This window comes from Dipodomys merriami, unplaced genomic scaffold, assembly GCF_024711535.1.
Source record: "Dipodomys merriami isolate MVZ:Mamm:240054 unplaced genomic scaffold, mDipMer1.0.p SCAF_36, whole genome shotgun sequence".
Classification (NCBI taxonomy): domain Eukaryota; kingdom Metazoa; phylum Chordata; class Mammalia; order Rodentia; family Heteromyidae; genus Dipodomys; species Dipodomys merriami.
Genome location: NW_027205159.1, coordinates 1,008,029 through 1,029,813, shown reverse-complemented (window position 1 = coordinate 1,029,813; position 21,785 = coordinate 1,008,029). Strand labels below are relative to the sequence as shown.

Here is a 21,785-nt window from a genome sequence, read left to right as displayed (position 1 = left end):
TGATAAACTGGCACCAGTGACTGATGCCTATAATCCGAGCTACTCAGGAGGCTGAGATCTGAAGATTGAGGTTCAAAGCCAGAAGAAAAGTCCATAAGACTCTTATCTCTAATAACCTCCAAAAACCAATCAGAAGTAGAGCTGTGGCTTAAGTGGTAGAGCACTAGCCTTGAGCAAAAAAAGCTCAAGGGCAATGCCCAGGCCTTGAGTTCAAGCTTCTGGATTGGCATAAAAAATGTGATATACTTTGTGATATTATTGATCAGTTTCTTATAATTTTAAAATTTAAGATTATTTTCCTCAAAGTGATTAGTTGCTAGAAATTGCTTCATATTCTGCAAGACATTGCCATAAGAGAAAGAAAAAGAACTGGTAAAATACCATTTCTGTTGGGCCCCCCAAAAAAGTCAATGTAGTATTTCCATCAGAAAGGCCTTCTGCAAAGTTTGGCTTTGGCATCTGGAAACTTGGCTGATAAATACTGATAAGGATACTTTCCCTACATAATATGAATGGCTTCTTTCGCCTGAACTATTTGTAGAGGCCTTGTGGCTTAACTGAACATTTACTTTCTGTCTCAGAACCTGGAATTTTGTAATGTGCTAAGCAAAGGCTGCTATATGACCAGCTCCCAGTGATAGACTCAGGCGTTGAGTTGTTTAAACTTCTCTGGTATTCAGTGATTTGAGTGTGTTTGTGTCCTGCAAACTCCACTCCGGTACAACTCCTAGAAACTTTGCCTGGTATCCTTCAAACTTGTATCCGTGTGCCTTTTCCTTTTGCCAGTAAGTATCTCTTTAGTCCTGAAGGAGAGAGTTGGTGGAGGGTAGCCTTGGGTACTCCTGCCACAAGGAACTCATAGTTCAGGAGTGGAAAAGAAATAGGTGTGTAATTATGGTACAGTGCCACAAAACAGGTGTTCAATTAACAAGGTAAGAGGAGCTGGAGAACAGATGAGGAATAAAACATGGGCTTCTGGTAGCATCTATGTGGAGAAGAAAAGTAGATGAGCACCAACCAAAATAAGCAAATGGAGTGAAATTTCAATTTACAATTTAATGGGAGCTTGGCACTAGTGGCTCATGGTTGTAATCCTAACTACTCAGGAGGCTGAAATCTCAGGATTATGGGTTGAAACAAGCCTAGGCAAGAAAGTCCTGAGACTCTTATCTCCAGTTACTCAGCAAGCTGCTGGAAATGGAGGTGTGGCTCAAGTGATACAGCACCAAACCTGAGCCAAAGAGTTAAGGAACAATAACCCTCATCTCGAGTTCAAGCCCCAATACTAGCACATACACATAAAGGTAAAAATCAGAAAGATAGATAAGCAAGGGCTAAGGTATTTCTGAGACCTCAGTCTACATATGATTTCAGAGTTTGTGTATTTATAGCAGTTTCAATCTGTTACCTATAAGCAAAAGGCCATCTTCTTTGTCCCCTTTCCTCAGAATTAGAACTGGCTTAATAAGGTAGAGGACCATGTAGGAGCTGTTAGGATGAAATCATGAAGTGGTGTATTTCTAGATTCTTCCTATTCTTAGACATCATAGTTCCAAAGGTGAGGACTCCCAAATGCTGATGTAAGCTCTGAGTACTGTGGGAAGAGATGGATAAGGGGGAGTTTGATAGCTTCCCTAAGCTCAATTTTTAAAGTCCCTAATTACACTAGGAAAAACAAAGTGTCATTTACTGTATGGGTTCAATGAACTTATTTTGATTGTAAGTAATTTTGTAAATACTACAGGAATAAGATAAGTGATCCTGAAAAAAAAAACACTTTTTTTAAAAAAATTTTTATTTTATTTTATTTGAGAACATACTGTACAGAGGGGTTACAATTACATTGGCAGGATAATGCATACATTTCTTACCAAGCATTGCAGCCTCCTCCTTTGTTTACCCTTCACCTCCCTTCCCAGCATCCCCCCTCCCCCCCACCCACTCATACCCCCTCCCCCCCCCACACCAACATTGTAAAGCTTGCTTTGACATGACATTTTGTAATTCTCCTTGTTGCAACAGGTCCACCTGAATCCTTAAACGACTTGTTTGTCCCCATCTCCTCCACATGTTATACTGACATCAAATAAAGTGAAAGCGGGGGTTACACTGTGGGGGAGGGACATACAAAGCAACAAAGAAATAATCTTATAAATGCGTTAGAAACACATGCATGAAAGAAACGAAAACATTAAAATACATATTTAAGGGTTCGTTTTCCTAACATCACATTATCTGACCTTTTCCGCTAGACTCATACCTATACTAGATATTGCAAATAAGGGAAACCATGGGACCTATGTTTCTTTGGGCCTGGCTTACTTCACTTAATATAATTTTTTCCAAGCCTTTCCATTTCCTAACAAATGGGGAAATGTCATTCTTTCTGATGGAGGCATAGAATTCCATTGTGTATATATACCACATTTTCTTGATCCATTCATCTACTGAGGGGCATCTGGGTTGGTTCCATATCTTAGCTATGGTAAATAATGCTGCAATAAACATAGTTGTGCTGGTAGCTTTAGTGTGGTCTTGTTTGTATACATTTGGGTAAATGCCCAAAAGTGCGATTGCTGGATCATAGGGGAGATCTATGTGAAGTCTTTTGAGGAACCTCCATACTGCTTTCCAAAGTGGTTGAACAAGTTTACATTCCCACCAACAATGGTTCCTTTCTGTCCAAGAATTTGAAGATTGAGAGCCAAATTTTTTTCATTAGTTACTAATTTTTTTAATATTTTTTATTGTGAAAATACTGTACAGAGGAGTTACAGTTACATGGGCAAGGTAATGAGTACATTTCTTATCAAGCATTGTAGCCTCCTCCTTTGTTTCCCCTTCCCATCCCTTCCCATCCTCCCCCCCCAATCCTCCCCCGCCCCACGAAAGTTGTAAAGTTTGTTTTCAACATAACTACTTGTACATCTCATTGTTGCAGTGGGTCCACTTGTATCCCTATTTAAACGATTTGTTTTTATTCTGCCTATTTCTTGTTTGGTAGATATATCTAGGCTGAAGTGGACAATTTTCTCATTAACTGTCATGCATGAGCATGGAACACATCTTTGTAAATTCTAATTCCAGTGAGTCTTCAGTAGAGTCTAGCTTCCCATTACTTCTAGTTCTGCACTGGAAACAACAGGACACACAATTTTTGAGCTGGGTGCCAGTAACTCAGGCCTATGATCCTAGCTACTCAGGAAGCTGAGATAAGGATTGTGCAGTAAAGTCTGTGAGACTCTATCTCCAGTAAATTACAAAAGAAGCCAGAAGTGGAGCTGTGACTCAAGTGTTAGAGCACTAGCTTTGAGCAAATGAAGCCCAAGGATAGTGCCTAGACTATGAGTTCAAGCCCCAGAACAGGCAACACAGACATACACACAACTTTTGAAAACTGACATTTCATAATTATATTGAAGAGCCTTAGAAAGGGCTTTGTGCTGGAACTACAAAAATACCAAGTAGAATAATCAGTGAAGTAGTTTTTATTTTTTATTTTTATTGTGAACATACTGTACAGAGGGCTTACAATTACATGGGCAAGATAATGAGTACATTTCGTATCAAGCATTGTAGCCTCCTCCTTTGTTTACCCTTCACATCCCTTCCCAGCCTCCCCCGACCCCCCCACCCAATCCTCCCCCCCCCAAAGTTGTAAAGTTTGTTTTCGACATAACGACTTGTACTTATTGCTGCAACGGGTCCACCTGTATCCTTATTTAAATGACTTGTTTTTCCCCTTCCCCTCCACAAATTATACCGACATCAAATACAGTGAAAGCGGGGGTTATACTGTGGGGGAGGGCCATACAAAGCAACAAAGAAATAATCTTATAAATGTGTTAGAAACAAATGCATGAAAGAAAAAAAACATTTAAATACGTATCTTAGAGTTCATTTCCCTAACATCACTTTTTCTGAACTTTTCTGCTTGACTCAGACATATACTAGATATTGCAAATAAGGGAAACCATGGGACCTATGTTTCTTTGGGCCTGGCTTACTTCACTTAATATAATTTTTTCCAAGTTTTTCCATTTCCTAACAAATGGGGCAATGTCATTTTTTCTGATGGAGGCATAGAATTCCATTGTGTATATATACCACATTTTCTTGATCCATTCATCTACTGAGGGGCATCTGGGTTGGTTCCAGATCTTAGCTATGGTAAATAATGCTGCCATAAACATAGTTGTGCTGGTAGCTTTAGTGTGGTCTTGTTTGTAAACATTTGGGTAAATGCCCAAAAGTGGGATTGCTGGGTCATAGGGGAGCTCTATGTGGAGTCTTTTGAGGAACCTCCATACTGCTTTCCAAAGTGGTTGAACAAGTTTACACTCCCACCAACAATGAAGTAAGGTTCCCTTCTGTCCACATCCCTCCAGCATCTGTTGTTATTAGAGTTCTTGATTTTAGCCATTCTAACTGGGGTGAGGTGGTATCTCAATGTTGTTTTGATTTGCATTTCTTTTATGGCTAGGGAGGTTGAGCATTTCTTCATGTGTCTATTGGTCATCCTTCTTTCTTCTTCAGAGAAGTTTCTCTTTAAGTCTTTAGCCCACCTATTTATTGGGCAGTTGTTTCTTTGAGGATTTGTTGTTGGGGGATTTAATTTTTTGAGTTCCAAGTATATTTTAGATATGAGACCCTTGTCCGTTGTATGGCTAGTGAAGATTGAAGTAGTTTTTATACCATCTTTTTCTAAACACATTTGTATGTCTACCAGCCTTCAGCATTTGTATACTTATGAACCTATCAGGGAAATCTTGTTGCACAGATATGTAATAAATGAAAGAATTATTATTCTTATTATTCTTATTCTTATTACAAGTTTGCTGTAAGGACCCAGGGTGTTTGGGTCCTTATAACTTTATGATATAGGACTTCCAATTGAATGATGAAATAAGAAAATTTCATACATCCACTTTTTCCTTAAAACCACTGTTAATTCATTGATTCTTTTTTGTTTGTTGCTTTTGTTAGTATTATTGTTCCAGTCCTGGGGCTTCAACTCAGGGCCTGGGTGCTGTCCTTGAGCTTTTTGGCTCAAAGCTAGTACTCTACCACTTGAGCCACAGCTATATTTCTGGCTTTTGGAGTAGTTAATGGGAGATAAGAACCTCATAGATTCTCCTACCTAGACTGGCTTGGAACCCTGATCCTCAGATTGCAGCCTCCTGGGTAGCTAAGATTACAGGCATGAGCCTGGCTTGTTTGGCTTTTAAAAGACTATTTTAAAATAAGTTTAGCAAGACATTAGTGCAAAACAATGTAATCTTTCATCTGCTTTCCTCTGACTTTTACTTCTTGTGGTAAGTTATGTTTATATACTGTAGAGGATCAGAATCAGGAAATTGGTGTTGGTGTTATGTTGCTATAAGCATTTTGTCTCATGTGTAGATCATTTTAACCACCATTTCAGAGCAACTACAACATTACAGAGGTCTCCCTTGTCACACCTGTGGCCATCACTATGGTTTTGTCATTTTGGAAATGTTATATGAATGGAGTCATTTAGCAAGTGAGAGATTAGCATTTTTCATTCTGAATATATTAAGACTCTATCTCAAAAAAACAACAACAACAAAAACAAAACAAGATGAGCATTGTGGTGCACATCAATTATCTCAGGCCCATGGGAGGTAGAGGTAGGAGGTTTGTGACCTAAGGCCAGCCGTGAGCAGAAAAATATGAACCCTATCCGAAAACTAGGACTAAAAAGGACTAAATGTACTAGAGTGCTTGACTAGCAAGTAAGAGGTCTGAGTTCAAAGGAAATCAAAAAAATGTAAAATGTCTTCCTTTGTCAGTTTCTTTTTCCTTTCCACAATGAGTGCAAAAAGAAAATTTTTAAAAAGGAAGGAGAAAGCAACCCCAAATTCTCAATTGTCTTCAGCAAAGGTTACAAAAAGATTTGCAACAAACTTGTTTGCCCTCTTAAAAGATGATGCAATCGTTTGCTCAATAGGAGATTGGAGATGATGTAATAGTGGTTAATTAATGGCACTGTGCATCATTCTGAGTGCGTGTGTGCACGAGCCAGTACTAGGACTTAAATCAGGGCCTTCTTGCTTAGCTTTCTTGCTCATGGTTGGTGGTCTACCACTTCAGCCAGTCTAGCATTTTTTCTGGTTAATTGGAAATGGAGTCTTGTTGACTTTTCTGCCTGAGCTTACTTTGTACTGTAATCTCCTACGTCTCAGCCTCCTGAGTAGCCTCCTGTCAGCACCTGGCAACTTGTGCATCTGACATTGCTCTATTTTCATTTTCTTTCTTTTTTTTTTTTTTGTCAGGAATAATTGAAGAGGGCTGGGAAGGTGGCTCAGTGGTAGAGCGCTTGCCTTGTATGCATGAGGCCCTGGGTTCGATTCCTCAGCACCACATAAGCAAAAAGAAAAAAGCTGAAAGTGGTGCTGTGGCTCAAGTGGTAGAGTGCTAGCCTTGAGCTGAAGAGCTGAGGGACAGCGCCCAGGCCCAGAGTTCAGGCCCCACGACTGGACCAAAAAAAAAAAAAAAAAAGGAATAATTGAAGAGTAGTTACAATTCTTAGGACAAAGAGATTGCAGAAAGCTTTAAGAGATAAGGAAAAGAGGATCATTGAGATCCCATAATATATGTGCATTCGTTACCTATGGATGCATTACAAATCACCATAAGTCTAGTGGCTAAAAATGGCATGAACTTTTGATCTCATGGTTTCTGTGGGCCTAGCTCCCTGGTGCTCTGAAAGCTCTAGAGTCTTAGAGAGCTGGGCTGAAGATGTCAGCTACCACATTATTCTCTTGAGACTGGATTAAGAAAGAATATCCATCTAAGTTCATTTAAGTTGTTGACTGAATTAATTTCTTTGTGGCTGTGACTCAGAGCACCAATTCTTACTGGCTGTTGGCTGGAAGTAGTTCTAACCTTTTTGTTGTAGACCTTCCAGTCTACTTGCTTATTTCTTCCAATCCAGGTTTTTTTTGGGGGTGGGGGTGGGGGGTATCTTTAGAGAGAATGCTGGCAAGATAAAGTCTCATATACAATATCCCAGAAATGGTGCCCATTATATTTGCCATATTTAGTTCATTGGAAGCAAGTGACAGTTCCTGCTTGTACTTGGGGCAGGGTAGAGTGGGGTGGGGTTGGGATGGGGAGTGGGGCTTATGCCAGGTTGTGAACACAGATGGGCAAGGACCACTGTATTACTTTAGAGACTATTGAAGAGACTACTTAGATTTATTAAATTCTGATGGCAGTTGTAAACCTTATTATTTTATAGAACACCTTGGAAAGATTAGAAGTCATGAAATATTTCGTCTTTAAAAACGAAATTTTAAACTGGGGTAATAGCTTATACCTATAATCCTAGCTACTCAGGAGGCTGAGATAGGAGGATTGCAGTTCTAGGTCAGCTCAGCGCCCCCCTCTCACCCCCCAAAAAATTTGAGATGCCATTCTAATCCAAAAAGCTGGGCTTGGTGATATATTTCTGTCCATCCAGTGGAATGTGTAAAATAGGACAATTGGCCTTTTTGTCAGGGCCATCCCATGCAAAAAGTAGGAGTATATCTCAAAATAACTGTGCAAAAAGGGATGGAGATATGGCTGAAGCACCAGAGTATGGGCCTAGCAAGCACAATGCCCTGAGCTGAAAACAAAGTTCTAGCAAAAGACAACAAAAACAGAAAGACCTGAAACAAAATAGATTTCAAAATAGAAACTGAATAGATAAATTTGGATGAATAGGGCTTACTGAGGGCTAAAAAGGAACAGGGTGGGGTGGGAAGGAAAGCAAACTCCTACTAATCTGTACTCTTATGGGTATACTTGATTTTTGCATGTGAGCACTTGGACAAGGGAGGCCAGGGCTCTAGTAGCTCACTGTTCTCACTGTTGTTTCATTCAGACCCTTATTTGGTTTTTGTTTGTTAGCTGGGCATCTTTGGGTTTACCAGGTCCCTTTTATAACACTGAAGAATCTGTTGAATTCCCATAGCTAAAATGAGAGAGCTTCAGCCTAGAAGCACTAATTGGTGTTGGAAATGATATCTGCTATGATTTTAATCTAGTAGATGGGGCAGAGGGACTATTTAAATCTTTTAGTTGGAGGCTACGGATGTAGCACACAGGTAGGGTGCTTGCCTAGTATGCTCAAAATTTTGGGTTCAATTCCCATACAAACTAATTGTAGAAAAAAAATCCTAAGTAAAGGACCACACAGGAAGCTTGCCCAATTAAGTGGCCCAGGCCAGCCTTTTCTATATAGTGAGATCTTGTCTCAAAACCAAAATCAAACTTAACAATAACAACAACAACAACAAAAAACAGAATAGATTGGGCATTGGAACATTGTGAGGTAGATGGGAGTTGGGGTAATATGAAAGAAAAAAGAGGTAAAGGAAGCTGAAATATGCTTTGTCAGGAGTGAAGGTAGAGTTAAGGGTCCAGGGGAGACAAATGGAGAGAGGAAGGTTTGGTGAATACAGTCATAATATTCAATGTACATATGTGAAAATGGAACCAGGTAACTTGAGGGGATAGATGGGTTTGGGAGGAAGGGAGGAGAATGATGAAAGGGTGATATTTATCAAGGAATATGGGGAGAGGGAAGAAGAAAAGTGTGAAATAATAAAAGAAACAAGGAGATGTAACTAAGGGGAAACAAGAACATCATGTATATTGGTAGAACTATTCCATAGTGTGGAATTGGTTGTTTGTGTTCTGCTTTTTAGATACAAATGGTCCTAATGTGAAACGAAATGCTCAGACTTAAGAATTATTCATAAAGATAAGGTGATGTTAGGGAAATGAACCCTAAGATATGTATTCAAATGTTTTTTTTTTCTTTCATGCGATTGTTTCTTACACATTTACAAGATTATTTCTTTGTTGCTTTGTATGTCCCTCCCCCACAGTATAACCCCTGCTTTCACTGTATTTGATGTCGGTATAATTTGTGGAGGGGAAGGGGAAAAACAAATCGTTTAAATAGGGATACAGGTGGACCCATTGCAACAATGAGATGTACAAGTTGTTATGTCGAAAACAAACTTTACAACTTTGGTGTGTGTGGGGAAGGGGGGATGGGAAGGAATGGGAAGGGGAAACAAAGGAGGAGGCAACAATGCTTGATAAGAAATGTACTCATTATCTTGCCCATGTAATTGTAACCCCTCTGTACAGTATTTTCACAATAAATATATTTACATAAAAAAGAAAAAAAATAAGTAAATAGTAATAAGAATACAAAATTACTTAAAAAAAGAATTATTCATAAAAAGACAGCATTATGTCTTTTAGAATGCAGAATGTTTTATATTTTCCTTTGAGAATGAAACATCAGTTTTATGGAACAATGCTTACAAAAAAGTTTGAAGTACTCAAGGATAATATTTTTCTGATAATTTTTTAACCAAGTTTCTTATGGTTGTTGCATTTCAAAAAATAAGACTGAGTAAAATCATCTTTAAAAGTAAATATTTTAAACAATAAAGAACTGTTAAGACATACAACTTAAGGGGCTCAGTGGTAGAGCACTTGCCTTGCATGCCTGAGGCCCTGAGTTCGATTCCTCAACACCACATAAGCAAAAAGAAAAAAGCTGGAAGTGGCGCTGTGGCTCAAGTGGTAGAGCGCTAGCCTTGAGCTGAAGAGCTGAAGGACAACGCCCAGGCCCAGAGTTCAGGCCCCAGGGCCGGACCCCCCCCCCCCCAAAAAAAAGACATACATCTTAAGTATATTCAAGTGAGTATTATCCTCAGTTACACGACTTACTTTTCATCCTCATTTCACTATGATAATGGAATTTGTGGCTCCTTAATGAAATTACTAAAAGAAGATTTTCCTTTCCTCAAGGGAAATCAAGGAAAATGACTGCCTTCATTTAGATTAAAAAATATATTTCTAAGGAAGTGTCTCATAGGCATATGTAGCATCATTTGTTTGTCATAAGGTATGCTTTATAAGGTCACTAGATAGATTTTTAACTTATTAAACCTGTACCTAGAAGTTTATTTTTAATTATACTGTTAATGATTATATTACTTAAGGGACAACTTAGAGAAATAGTGATTGTGTTCCAGAAGCTTTCCAATCATACATTCACTAGTTCAAACTGCTTTGTAAGTATAATGAAGTTATCACAGAGGGGAGAGGATAGGATGCATTATGGTCTTTATTGTAACTTGAGTAAAGTATATGATTCTGTCTAACTTTGAACCCCATTTTCTCTTTTGATCTCAGAGAGGCCTTTTGAGAGTCCTTGCTTATGCGATGGATTTTAGTGGGAAACAGAGAATGGCAGGGATAATTCCATGTAACTCCTGAAGATATGTGAAATAGGTGTCCACTGGATACTTTGAAACCCCTCAATGTCCCAAATATAATCTTGGAAATTTTGGCCTTGAACATGTTAATGAGGTCCCTTGACATTTGGACCAATGGGAAGGAGGAGGAGAAGCTGGGAGAGAACTCTACTTCTAGGCTGCTTGGGTCTAGCCTTGGGGACAATAATAGCCATCCCCTCTTTCTGAGTGGGTGGTCCAAGTAACATCAACATCACCCTGGAACATGTTAGAACATTTTTGGTCTCACCTATAGAATCAATACCTCTGGAGGTAGACTCCAGAATCCTGTTTTTACAAGCCCAGATGGATTCTGTGTAGGAAAGAGTTTAGGAAACAGAGATATCTGCTCTTGTTTTAAATTTTGGCTCTCTGTTAAAATAGTCTATTCATATAATTCTGTTTTTTTTTTAAACTTATTTTGTTTGGATTCCTGCTGACTGTGTCACTGCCTTTTCTAGTCTTCAGTTCTTCTAAATCTCCTTTTGAATCTAGTTCTTATTTTTGTATTTATTTTGTTATTTAGAGGTTGTAAATGTGATCTCATCCAGACCCTTTTCTTTCTGTTTTAAATTGGTTGTAAAAATGGTGAATGTGAAATTAAACAAATGAAGCAAACTCTGTCCCCCTTTTGTCATGAGACTTGAACTCAAGGCCTGGGCACTGTTCCTGAGATTTTAAGCAAAAACACTTTTTAAAAAAATTGTTATTACAGAGGTGATGTATAGAGGTGTTACATTTTTGTAAGTCAAGTAAAGAGTACATTTCTTTTTGGACATTATCACCCCTTCCCTTGATCTCTCCCAGTTTTCTCCTCATCCCCATCAAAAACACTTTTAAAGGTAGTAACTTCCTAAAATGTAAAACTTGTTAAATTTTGGAATTTTAACAACTGTGAAGAAGTCCCTCCCTCCCTCCCTCATTCCTGCCTTTCTTCCCCCTCCCCCCTTCTTGTGCCAGGGTTTGAATTCAGAGCCTTACACTTGCTTGGCTTGGTTGCTTGGCTGCCCTCTATCACTTGAGCCACATCTCCAGTTAAAGCTTTTGGAGATAGAGTCTAATGGACTTTTCTGCTTGGACTTGCTTCAAACCAAGATCCTCCAGATCTCAGTCTCTTGAAGAACAAGGATTATAGATCTGAGTCATTGGTGCCTTTTAAGAAAATTGTTTATGTGTGTGAAGTAGTTTAGTCTAATATTAAAGAACAGATGATATACCAACATCCTTTTGAGCTAGATTTTTACTGTTTATTAAGCTTTACATTTTTAAAAATTAAGAAATTAATGGTAGATCACTTGCAATGCAAGCTGGGATTACAGGCATGTACCACCACATCTGGTGAATTTTTATGGTTTTGAACCTTAGATTCACAAAACATGATTTGTACTTTAGTACTTTAGTTTTGTAATCTGGATGTATAAATTTTTAGAATTAAAAACATTTTGTCTATAATAACAAAACTAAGCAGAATCAGGTGCTTCCTGTTAAGAGAGTCCCTAAGTTTCCTAGTATGATCCCCCATATAAACTGAAATGACTCAAAGCAAATATAAGGGATTTCTTACTAATATTGAAAATAGGGAGTTATTTGAAAACTTAATAGTAATTGGAGGAACTTTTTGTATATGATACTGACGTTTGAATGAAACTGCCAGGAGCTAATACATGGCTTTCCTTAAGAAAGTGTATAAATATGGAAGGTATAAATGGAGAAAATTCTAGAAACCTTTAAGAAACACATTTGGCTTTCTAGGTGTTTTGTGACTGTCTCCCAATGTTGTGGAAAATTCTTTTAATATGGAAGGGTGGAAACTAAGGAGGTGGTATACATGAGAAATAGCTTTTCATAACTATACACTTCAGACTAAGAACAGCATCTGAACAGAAAGAAATCTGTGACTTTAGGTAGATAGTAAGAGTCCACAGGCCGATTTCCAAAAGTGTATTCAGGTCCCCTCAGATCAGAACATTTTAGAATTAGAGGTGGGAGTCTTCCTCTAAAAGCATTGTTGTTTGTTTTTTTTCTTCCTCCGTGAAGCTGTCTTCTCTGGAAGGCTAGTTTCAGAAACTACCAAGAAAATGTATGTAGACAGAGTACACTTGGATTCATATTTCTAACTGCCACCCAAGAACTGATCAAAGACCAAACCTATATCTACCATCCAATTTTCCTGCTCACTTAAAAAATGATTTTCATGGAAAAAATTTGAAGAAATGAAGAGTTACATATTTTTGCCCGCTATACACTCTTTTAACTTTCTGTCACATAGATATTTGTTTCTCTTAAGAACTCTTTGAGAGTAATTAATAGAAACATGCCTCTTTACTCCTATATGATTTAGTGTTTATTTCCTAAGAATAGGGGCATTACTCTTACATTACCACAAGTTCAGGAGATTTAATATAAACTCTTTTGACATAGAAGGATAGAATAGAAACAAAGGATTTGAGAGAGGTGGAAAATGGCTTTTTTGTGGCCATGGATTTTGGATTAAGAACAGCATCTGGGACCACAGTGGAATCTATGTGACTCAAATTCCCCAAGGGAACTTTTCAAACATTCCAAAATCTATTCGGGTCTCTCAGAATCACTTGTACTCTCTATTTGTTTTTCACTAGTTTCTTGTTATCATTTATCCACTTCAAGATTAGGCTGTCCATTTTGCTGTTTATTCCCCTTAGTCTTGGGCATTTCCTTAGCCTTTGTCTTTAGTGACCTTCACACTGTTTAAAGTATAAGCCATGTGTTTTATACATTATCCGTCATGTTTGCTGCTTCCTTGAGATTAGATTCAGATTATGCATTTCAGCAGAAATGCCACGTGCCAAGCCTTTGCTATGTGTAACTTCAGGAGGTGCTTGATGTGTTAACATCTGCCATGTTTCTCTACTACTGTAAAATTAAATTATCTGTCCCTCCATAAAAATGAGTACTTTGTGGGGAGAAACTTTGAGTTGATATACTCTGTTCTTCAGACTTTCACCTACTAGTTACAACATTTTTTTGTTTTGTTTTGCCAGTCCTCGGGTTTAAACTCAGGGCGTGGGTACTATCCCTGAGTTTCTTTTGCTCAAGGCTAGCACTCTACCACTTGAGTCATAGCACCACTTCCAGCTTTTTCTGTTTATGTGGTACAAAGGAATTGAACTCAGGGCTTCATGAATGCTAGGCAAGTATTCTACCACTAAGCCACATTCCCAGCCCACAACATTTTTGTAAAATACTAGTACTAGGGTTTGAACTTGCTCTCACAGTTGGTGTTTTACATTAGAACCAGGTCTCCACTTCTGGCTTTTTGCTGGTTATTTGGAGATAAGAGTCTCTTGGATTTGTCTGCCTGGGTTGGTTTCAAACCAAGATCCTCAGATCTCACACTCCTGAGTAGCTAAGATTATAAAGTAAGCCACTAGCACCTAGCTGTCTAATTTTTTTGTGTGTGCTAGTCCTGGGTCTTGAACTCAGGGCATGGGCACTGGTCCTAGCTGTTGTGCTCAAGGCTAGTTAGTGCTCTACCACTTTGAGCCATAGCAGCATTTCCAGTTTTTTTGATGGTTAATTGGAGATAATGTATCTCACAGATTTTCCTATCTGAGCTGGCTTTGAAGGTTCATCCATAGATCTCCACCTCCTGAGTAGCTGGGATTACAGGCATGAGCCCCCAATGTTCCACTTAGAGGTTCACTTTTTATTCTTGTTCAAGTATTATTATTTTTGTCGGTCATGGGGGCTTGAACTCTAGGCCTGGGCCTGGGCCTTGTCCTTCAGCTCTTCAGCTCAAGGCAAGTGCTCTACCGCTTGAGCCACAGTGGCACTTCCAGTTTTCTAGTGGTTTATTGGAGGTAAGAGTCGCACGGACTTTCCTGCCTGGGCTGGCTTTGACCTGTGATCCTCAGATCTCAGCCTTCTGAGTAGCTAGGATTACAGGCGTGAACCACCGGTGCCCAGGGATAAGTCATTTTTATGGTGATTGAAATGGTGATTTTCCTCTGTTCATCATTCCTTCTGCATTCATTAATTGATGCTCAGCTATAAGCAATGCTTTCCCTTTATCTGTTAATTAAAAAAAAAAACTTTTTTTTTTTTTTTTGTCAGTAGTGGGATTTAAAATCAGGGCAAAGTTTGCAAGACAGGTGTTCTATTGTTCTATCACAGAGCCATGCCTCCAGTCCTTCTTTTCACTGATAGTTTTGAGATGAGTTTTGCTTCTTGCCCAGGTACATGCTTGGACCATGATACACCTATTTTACACTTTCTGTCATCATGGGGATGACAGGCATATATCATCACACTCAGCTTCTTTCCATTGAGATTGAATCCTGTGAATTTTTCTGCCTGAGCTTGCCTGGAACCTCTGTCTTCCTAATCTCAGACTGCCATGAAGCTGGGATGACAAGCTTTTGTCACTGTGCGTAACTATTGATTGAGACGGGATCTTTCTGTATGCCTTAGGCTGGCCTGGACTGTTGTCCTCCTCTTTGTGTTCTCTGCATGGCTAGTATGACATGTGCGTGCTACCATGTCCAGCTTTTTTTAAAATTTTATTTTGGTTGGTCATGAGGCTTGAACTCTGGGCTTGGGCACTGTCCCTGAGCTCTTCAGCTCAAGACTAGCACTCTACCACTTGAGCTACAATGCTACTTCCAGTTTTCTGGTGGTTAATTGGAGGTAAGAATCTCATGGACTTTCCTGTCCAGGCTGGCTTTGAACTGCAATACTCAGATCTCAGCCCTCTGAGTAGCTAGGATTACAGGTGTGAGCTACCAGTGCCTGGCTTATGTTCCGCTGGCTTCAAACTGAGATTTTTCTTGATTTCTGCCTCCTAAGTATCAAGACTATAGATAGGTGTGAGCTACTGTGCTCAGTGGATGATTTAAGGCCAACTTTACCAAACATGCAGATTTAATTTCATAAGTCTGTTTCTTATAAATTATCTTTGAATAAGGTAGAGATTATAATATTAAATAAAAATAGCCTTTCTAAGACTTTAGTTTCAGTGTCAAAGTAGTAGCCTTAGGCTAGCAAAATTGATAGAAAAGTTGAAAACTATTGTTTAGGCTTTTCTTAACTTCTACTCCCATTGCCTCAACTACTGTACATCCACTGCTGGTATGAATATGAATACTCAGTTCTGTCCTTGGGCCTTTTCTTACTGTGTACTTGTCTCTCTGTTTCCCATTGATACTTATTTTAATGCCTATGTTCATCCTTGTAAGTCCATTTTTATTTCCCAGAGCAGGTTTTCTTGACTAATGATTGTCTCAAATTATTAAAATAAGTGGTTTAATTAAGGTTGTTGTATATGTAAGCTCATTGAGGTTTTCAGAGTCTCTTTTTATGGAACTAAAGACTGAATTTTAGACTTCACACTTGCTAGTATTATACTTGAGCTACTTCCCAAGTTTTAGTTTGTTTTTTTTTTGGTAGAGGTTCTAACCAACTTTTCCTGAGCTGGCCTGTAACTGAGATCCTCCTAACAACACCTTCCAGGTAGCTAGGATTTTAGATGTTCACCACTATGCCCAGATTCCTTCCTTCCTTCCTTCCTTCCTTCCTTCCTTCCTTCCTTCCTTCCTTCCTTCCTTCCTTCCTTCCTTCCTTCCTTCCTTCCTTCTTTCTTTCTTTTCTTTCTTTCTTCCTTCCTTCCCTCTCTCTTTCCTCCCTCCTCCTCCTCCCTCCTTTCTTCTTCTTCTTCTTCTTCTTCTTCTTCTTCTTCTTCTTCTTCTTCTTCTTCTTCTTCTTCTTCTTCTTCTTCTTCTTCTTCTTCTTCTCCTTCTCCTTCTCCTTCTCCTTCTCCTTCTCCTTCTCCTTCTCCTTCTTCTTCTTCTTCTTCTTCTTTCTTCTTCTTTTTCTTTCTTCTTTCTTCTTCACTGGTCCTAGGGCCTGACTCTAGGACTGGGCACTGTCCCTGAGCTCTTTTTCACTCAAGGCTAGCACTGTGAGCAACAGCAGCACTTCCAGCTATTTTTTCTGTGATTAACTGGAGATAAGAGTCTCATGGACTTTTCTGCCGAGGCTGGCTTCAAACTGTGATCCTCAGGTCTCAGCCTCCTGAGTAGCTAGGATTATAGGCGTGAGCCACTGGCACCTGGTTGTTGTTTTTTCTTTTTTTCTTCTTCTTCTTCTCTTTTTAAAGAAATACACAAATCTCCTTTGGTGGGTCAATGTAAGAGCTGGGCATGATGGCATGTCTTTGTAATCTCAACACTCAGGAGGCTGAGATAGGAAGATTGCAGGATTAAAGTCAGCCTGAGCAGCATAGTAAGAAACTGTCTTGACCCTCTTCTCCCCTTCAAGAAGAAAGAAGATACACTAAAACTTATTTTTTGGTTTTGCTTTTTATAGAAAAACTAATTGCTTATCAACGAGAATTTCTTGCTTTAAAAGAGCGTCTCCGAATAGCTGAACACAGAATCTCCCAACGTTCCTCTGAGTTAAGCACCATTGTACAACAATTCCGACGTGTAGGAGCAGAAACAAATGGAAGTAAGGATGAATTGAATAAGTTTTCAGGTACAAATGATATATTTTGCATTATGCAATGATTATTTTAAGGGGTTATTTGGAGTATGTTATTAAAACTTGTATAATTTGTCAGCTCTCATTTGTGACTCTTCAGAGCAGGATGTAGGGAGAAAAGCACACAAAACTTTCTGTGCTAGTGAGTTGTAAAGGGACTCTCAATTGCTAAATTTGATGTTAAGAGAATACTAACAAGATAAGTTTTCAGTTGTATAAGTTTATTGACAATGGTGAAGACATATCATTTAAGGCATTCAAAATGAGACTAAAATTTAACTTTTTGTTTATGCATATTGCTGTGACATGTACATATATGTATGTATATATGTATATACACTCTCTCTATATAATGTATATACATTTCAGAAGTCCTTTTGAGAATTGGAGTATTTAAAGCAGTTAGTACTCTTTTTTTTTTTTTTTTCTTCTTTTGGGTCAGTTGTGGGGCTTGAACTCTGGACCTGGGCGCTGTCTCTCAGCTCTTCAGCTCAAGGCGAGCACTCTACCACTTGAGCCACAGCACCACTTATGGTTTTCTAGTGGTTTATTGGAGATAAGAGTTTAGCGGACTTTCCTGCCTGGGCTGGCTTTGAACCGTGATCCTCAGATCTCAGCCTCCTGAGAGCTAGGATTACAGGCGTGAGCCACGGGCACCTGGCTTAATTAGTACTCTTAATTTAAATTTTAAGGAAGATACCTGGTTTCATAGTGTACACTTTTTTTGCTTTTTTTGGTCGGTTGTAGGTCTTGAACTCTGGGCCTGGGTGCTGTCCCTGAGCTAGCGCTCTACCACTTGAGCCACTGCACCACTTCCAGCTTTTTTTCTGTTTATGTGGTGTTGAGGAATTGAACCCAGGGCCTCATGCATGCAAAACAAGCACTCTACCACTGAGCCACCTTCCCAGCTCCATAGTGTACACTTTTTGGGAATGTCTAACCTGTTCCTTGTCTGAGATCTTCAAGTCAGAGTAAAATGAACACCAATTATTTTTACTGTTTCTGTGCCCATCTTATGTAGTAGTTAGGATGAAACAAGTTTCTAATCAGTTGTCTCTAAAGTTGTGTGATCTTTTGTGATTACCCTGCTAATCTAAACAAATCGATAAACCAAGTGTTCCTCTAATCTTGAAATTATTACCTTACTTTTGAACCCTTTACATCTTTTGCTTCCCTTCCTGATGATAAGTATGTATTTTGTCACAGTATTGGGTAGGATTATGGAATAGTATAGATAATAAATCACCTGTGAACCAGCCAGGTGTTTTCTGTTAACAATTTTTTGTTTCTTTCTAGTCTATTTTTCCATGCATTTTTTTCTTTTCTTGAAATTGTACCATGAGAAATTTTCCTATGTCATTAAATATTCTTCAAAATACTATTTGAATATCTATAAATGACCATTGCATAATATACCTGAAAATATTAAGCATTTTAAAAATAATTTGTTGGTGACCTTTCCTCTGTCTTTCAACTCTGTTAGGATATATCACATTTCTGGTAGCCTGTGGGTTATTTTCATGAATTTATAAGTTTCTTTAAAGCAGGATCTGTATGTGTTTTGATGACTGTTGATTTTCATATGCATGGCACAATTCCTAGAACAAGATAGATAACCAATAAATATTTGTTGAATATTTAAAAGATAAGTTTTATAAAAAGAAGTTAGAGGTAAAAAGAATGAATACCGCTATCTTAAAAATGAAGTCAGCAAATTCTGTAATTTAAGATGTTCCTGTGGCTTGTGGCTTAATTGTTTCTGTATTTCAGATAATACCTTAAAGCTACTAAAAGAGTTAACAAGCAAAAAATCCCTTCAAGTGCCAAGTATTTATTATCATTTGCCTCATTTATTGCAAAATGAAAAAAGTCTTCATCCTGCTGTACAGATTGGAAATGGAAGAACAGGAGGTATGTTTATTTAGTGATCCTAATATGGCTGTACCTTTTGTCTGAATTGTAACTTGGCTTATTAGTGTTAACCAATGGCAGATAAGAGAAAAAAAGTCTTTATCTGTGCTCAGTAACTTGGGATTCATTCCAAACTCCATGAGGAAAGGAGTTGTGCATTTCTTTTCACGGACCAGAATAAGATCAAGGAACCCTAGTTTAGACAGACAAATATTTAAACCTTTGTACTTTTTCAATTTGAAAATTGGGGTGGTGGATGATTTTCCACCTTGTATCTTATTTCAACATTAGTAGTTTATACAATCATATCAAGGTTTGTCTTATGTTTGCCCTCCTTTTATTAAAGATGTAGGTAGATAGTCACTTTCATTTAACTTGTCATGGAGTAATACTTGGATTTTCTTCCCTCTATACTAAAATAATAATTTATGGCAATTTTTCTCTCTTTGTCTCACCAGGGCTTCTTGGATTTTCCTGATAGGATTTGTTGACTACATCTTGCTACATTTTAATCCTACATTTGAACTTCATTAACTTTTTCTTTGTAGGTTTTAAAATGCTAGAGACTTAAGTGATATTTCATTCTCTTATATAACTCATTACTTCACAGCCATTGAATTGTAATTTTTATTTTGTTTATCTATCTTTCTCTTCTTTCCTCCCTCTTCCTCTTCTCCTCCCCTCCCTCCATACCTTCATCCCTGCCTCCTTCCCCTCCCACCTTCCCTTCCTCCATTTTTCTCTCTCTCCTGTTGCTCTCTCCCTTTCTTCCTTCCTTTCCTATCTTTCTAACTTGCTATCTGTATTTTAAGATGAGATGTCACTGTTACCGAGACTGGCCTGAACACAAGTTATTTCTATCTCATCTTCCCAGGTAGCTGGGATTACAAGGGTAGGCTACCTTGCCCAGCTTGGCATTCATTTTTGTGCTAATGTTTTTGAAAAGCTGATTTATTACACTTTTTCTTCCTTTTCTTGCAGTCCCAAGGATTAAACTCAGGGCATCATATGTTCTATGCAAACACCTTACTATGGAACTATACTTCTGGACTAGTTGGCTTTTGATTTGATAAGAATCTTAAGTATTTTCCTGTCTTTTTTTGGGGGGGAGGGTCACATTTTTTCATACTATTTAACCTATTAGTATATGCTTTTACATTTATCTTATTTTAGTTCTGTCATCTTTCTATTAGTCATTTAAGACATGTTGTCCTTCTAAGTATGCAGTAGCTTAAAAAATCATTTTCATATTTATTCTCCCATTTTTTTTATTGATTCAAGAAATACCATTCTGCATGTGCCAGATATACAAAGATTAATAAGTAAGGTAACTCTAAATTACTTTTCTTAGATAGTTAATTATTTTATTTATTTATTTATTTTTTGGGTCCGGTCGTGGGCCTAAACTCTTGAGCCTGGGCCCTGTCCCTCAGCTCTTCAGCTCAAGGCTAGCGCTCTACCACTTGAGCCACAGCGCCACTTCTGGCTCTTTTTTCTGCTTATGTGGTGCTGAGGAATCGAACCCAGGGCCTCATGCATGCAAGGCAAGCGCTCTACCACTGAGCCACCTTCCAAACCCCTGTTAATTATTTTTTAAGCTGATATTATATCTCTCCATTTAAAAACCAGAATTTCAGTAAGAAACATCAATATTAATAAGAATAGCAGGGGTCACAGGAATGGAGGAAGGAAGGGTGAGCAAATGCAGTCATTGTATTCAATGTACACTGTGTAAAAAATGAACTATGTAACTTGTGGGTATGAGTGGGAGGGGAAGATGGGAGAAAATGAAGTGAACAAGAAGCATTATATTCATAACCTAACTTATGGAATTTTACAGCTACTTAATAATAACATCCTTTTGTACAACTACTTAATAACAACCAAAAAAGAATAACTCTGGGCCTGGGCACTATCCTTCAGCTCTTCAGCTCAAGGCTAGCACTGTACCACTTGAGCCACATTGCCACTTCCGGCTTCTTTTTTCTTTTGCTTATGTGGTGCTGAGGAATTGAACCCAGGGCCTCAGGCATGCAAGGCAAGTGCTCTACCACTGAGCCACCTTCCCAGCCCCGAAAATAGAAATTTTTGTAAGGCATAAGTGGCTCATGCCTGTAATCTTGGCTAATCTGAAGGATTGCAGTTTAGAACCAGCCTGAACAGAAAAGATTTTGAGACTATATCAGCTAATCAGTGAAAAGCCGGGCTGGAGGTATAGCTCAAGTAGTAGAGTGCCAACTGTAAGCAAGTAAGCCAAGCAAACTTGAGGTCCCAAGTGAAAACCATAGTACAAGAGAGTAAGGAGGGGAGAAAGGAGAAGTTTTCACATCATTTAATAACTTTCAGTTGGCATACATAGTGTCATACACCTGCAACCCCCAGCATTTAGCAGCTAAGGCAGGGGGATGATGAGTTCTACGCTAGCTGGGTTACATACCAAGACTATCTTGAAACAGCCAAAAGCCAGAAAATGAAATGAAAAGTATATGGGAACATCGTATCACTTTTGCAACTCTGCAAAAACAAAGGAATGAACTATCAGAAAACCTTCAGAATACAAAAACAAATAAAGAACCCAACTGAAAAACTCCAAATAAGACAACAAAAAAAACCCTAACAAACTTTAATTGCCTTTATCAGGCTCTTTAAGAATAGCCTGCTTTTAATAATTTTGTGAATTTGACATTTCTTTTCTTTTGAAGATACTTTATTTTATTCCATTTATTTACATGACCTTATCAACAATAGTAATGTAACAAAATCTCGATCAGCCAACTTTTTAGTAGTTAACATTTTTATAAAATTGACACTTTTTGAAAGGTAGACAAAACCCAGCAGGAGTAGGGTTAGGGGAAGTGGAGGACTGGAAAATGCAAATTTGCATTAAATTTTTTTCCTTCCTAAATTCTCAGTTTTTAATAGTTTTGAGCTGCAGAACTCTTTTCTGTCCTAGGAAGGCTATTAACCTATGTTTAAAAAATGCACATAAAAATATTTTTGCACATAACATATGGAATTTTATGCAACCCC

The 21,785-nt window shown here is 38.3% G+C and overlaps 1 protein-coding gene across 4 annotated transcripts in view; it reads left to right on the top strand.

Moving 5' to 3' along the window:
- Positions 1–21,785, top strand: part of Mgat4a (alpha-1,3-mannosyl-glycoprotein 4-beta-N-acetylglucosaminyltransferase A) — a 104,033-nt gene that overhangs the window by 24,257 nt on the left and 57,991 nt on the right. For 3 of the 4 annotated variants that reach the window (XM_069988489.1, XM_069988491.1, XM_069988490.1), the window contains exons 3-4: positions 16,671–16,838; positions 18,615–18,755. In XM_069988489.1, the coding sequence (XP_069844590.1) occupies positions 16,671–16,838; positions 18,615–18,755 (309 nt within the window). The remainder of the gene's footprint in view (positions 1–16,670; positions 16,839–18,614; positions 18,756–21,785) is intronic. The other variant, XM_069988492.1, reaches the window with a different exon arrangement.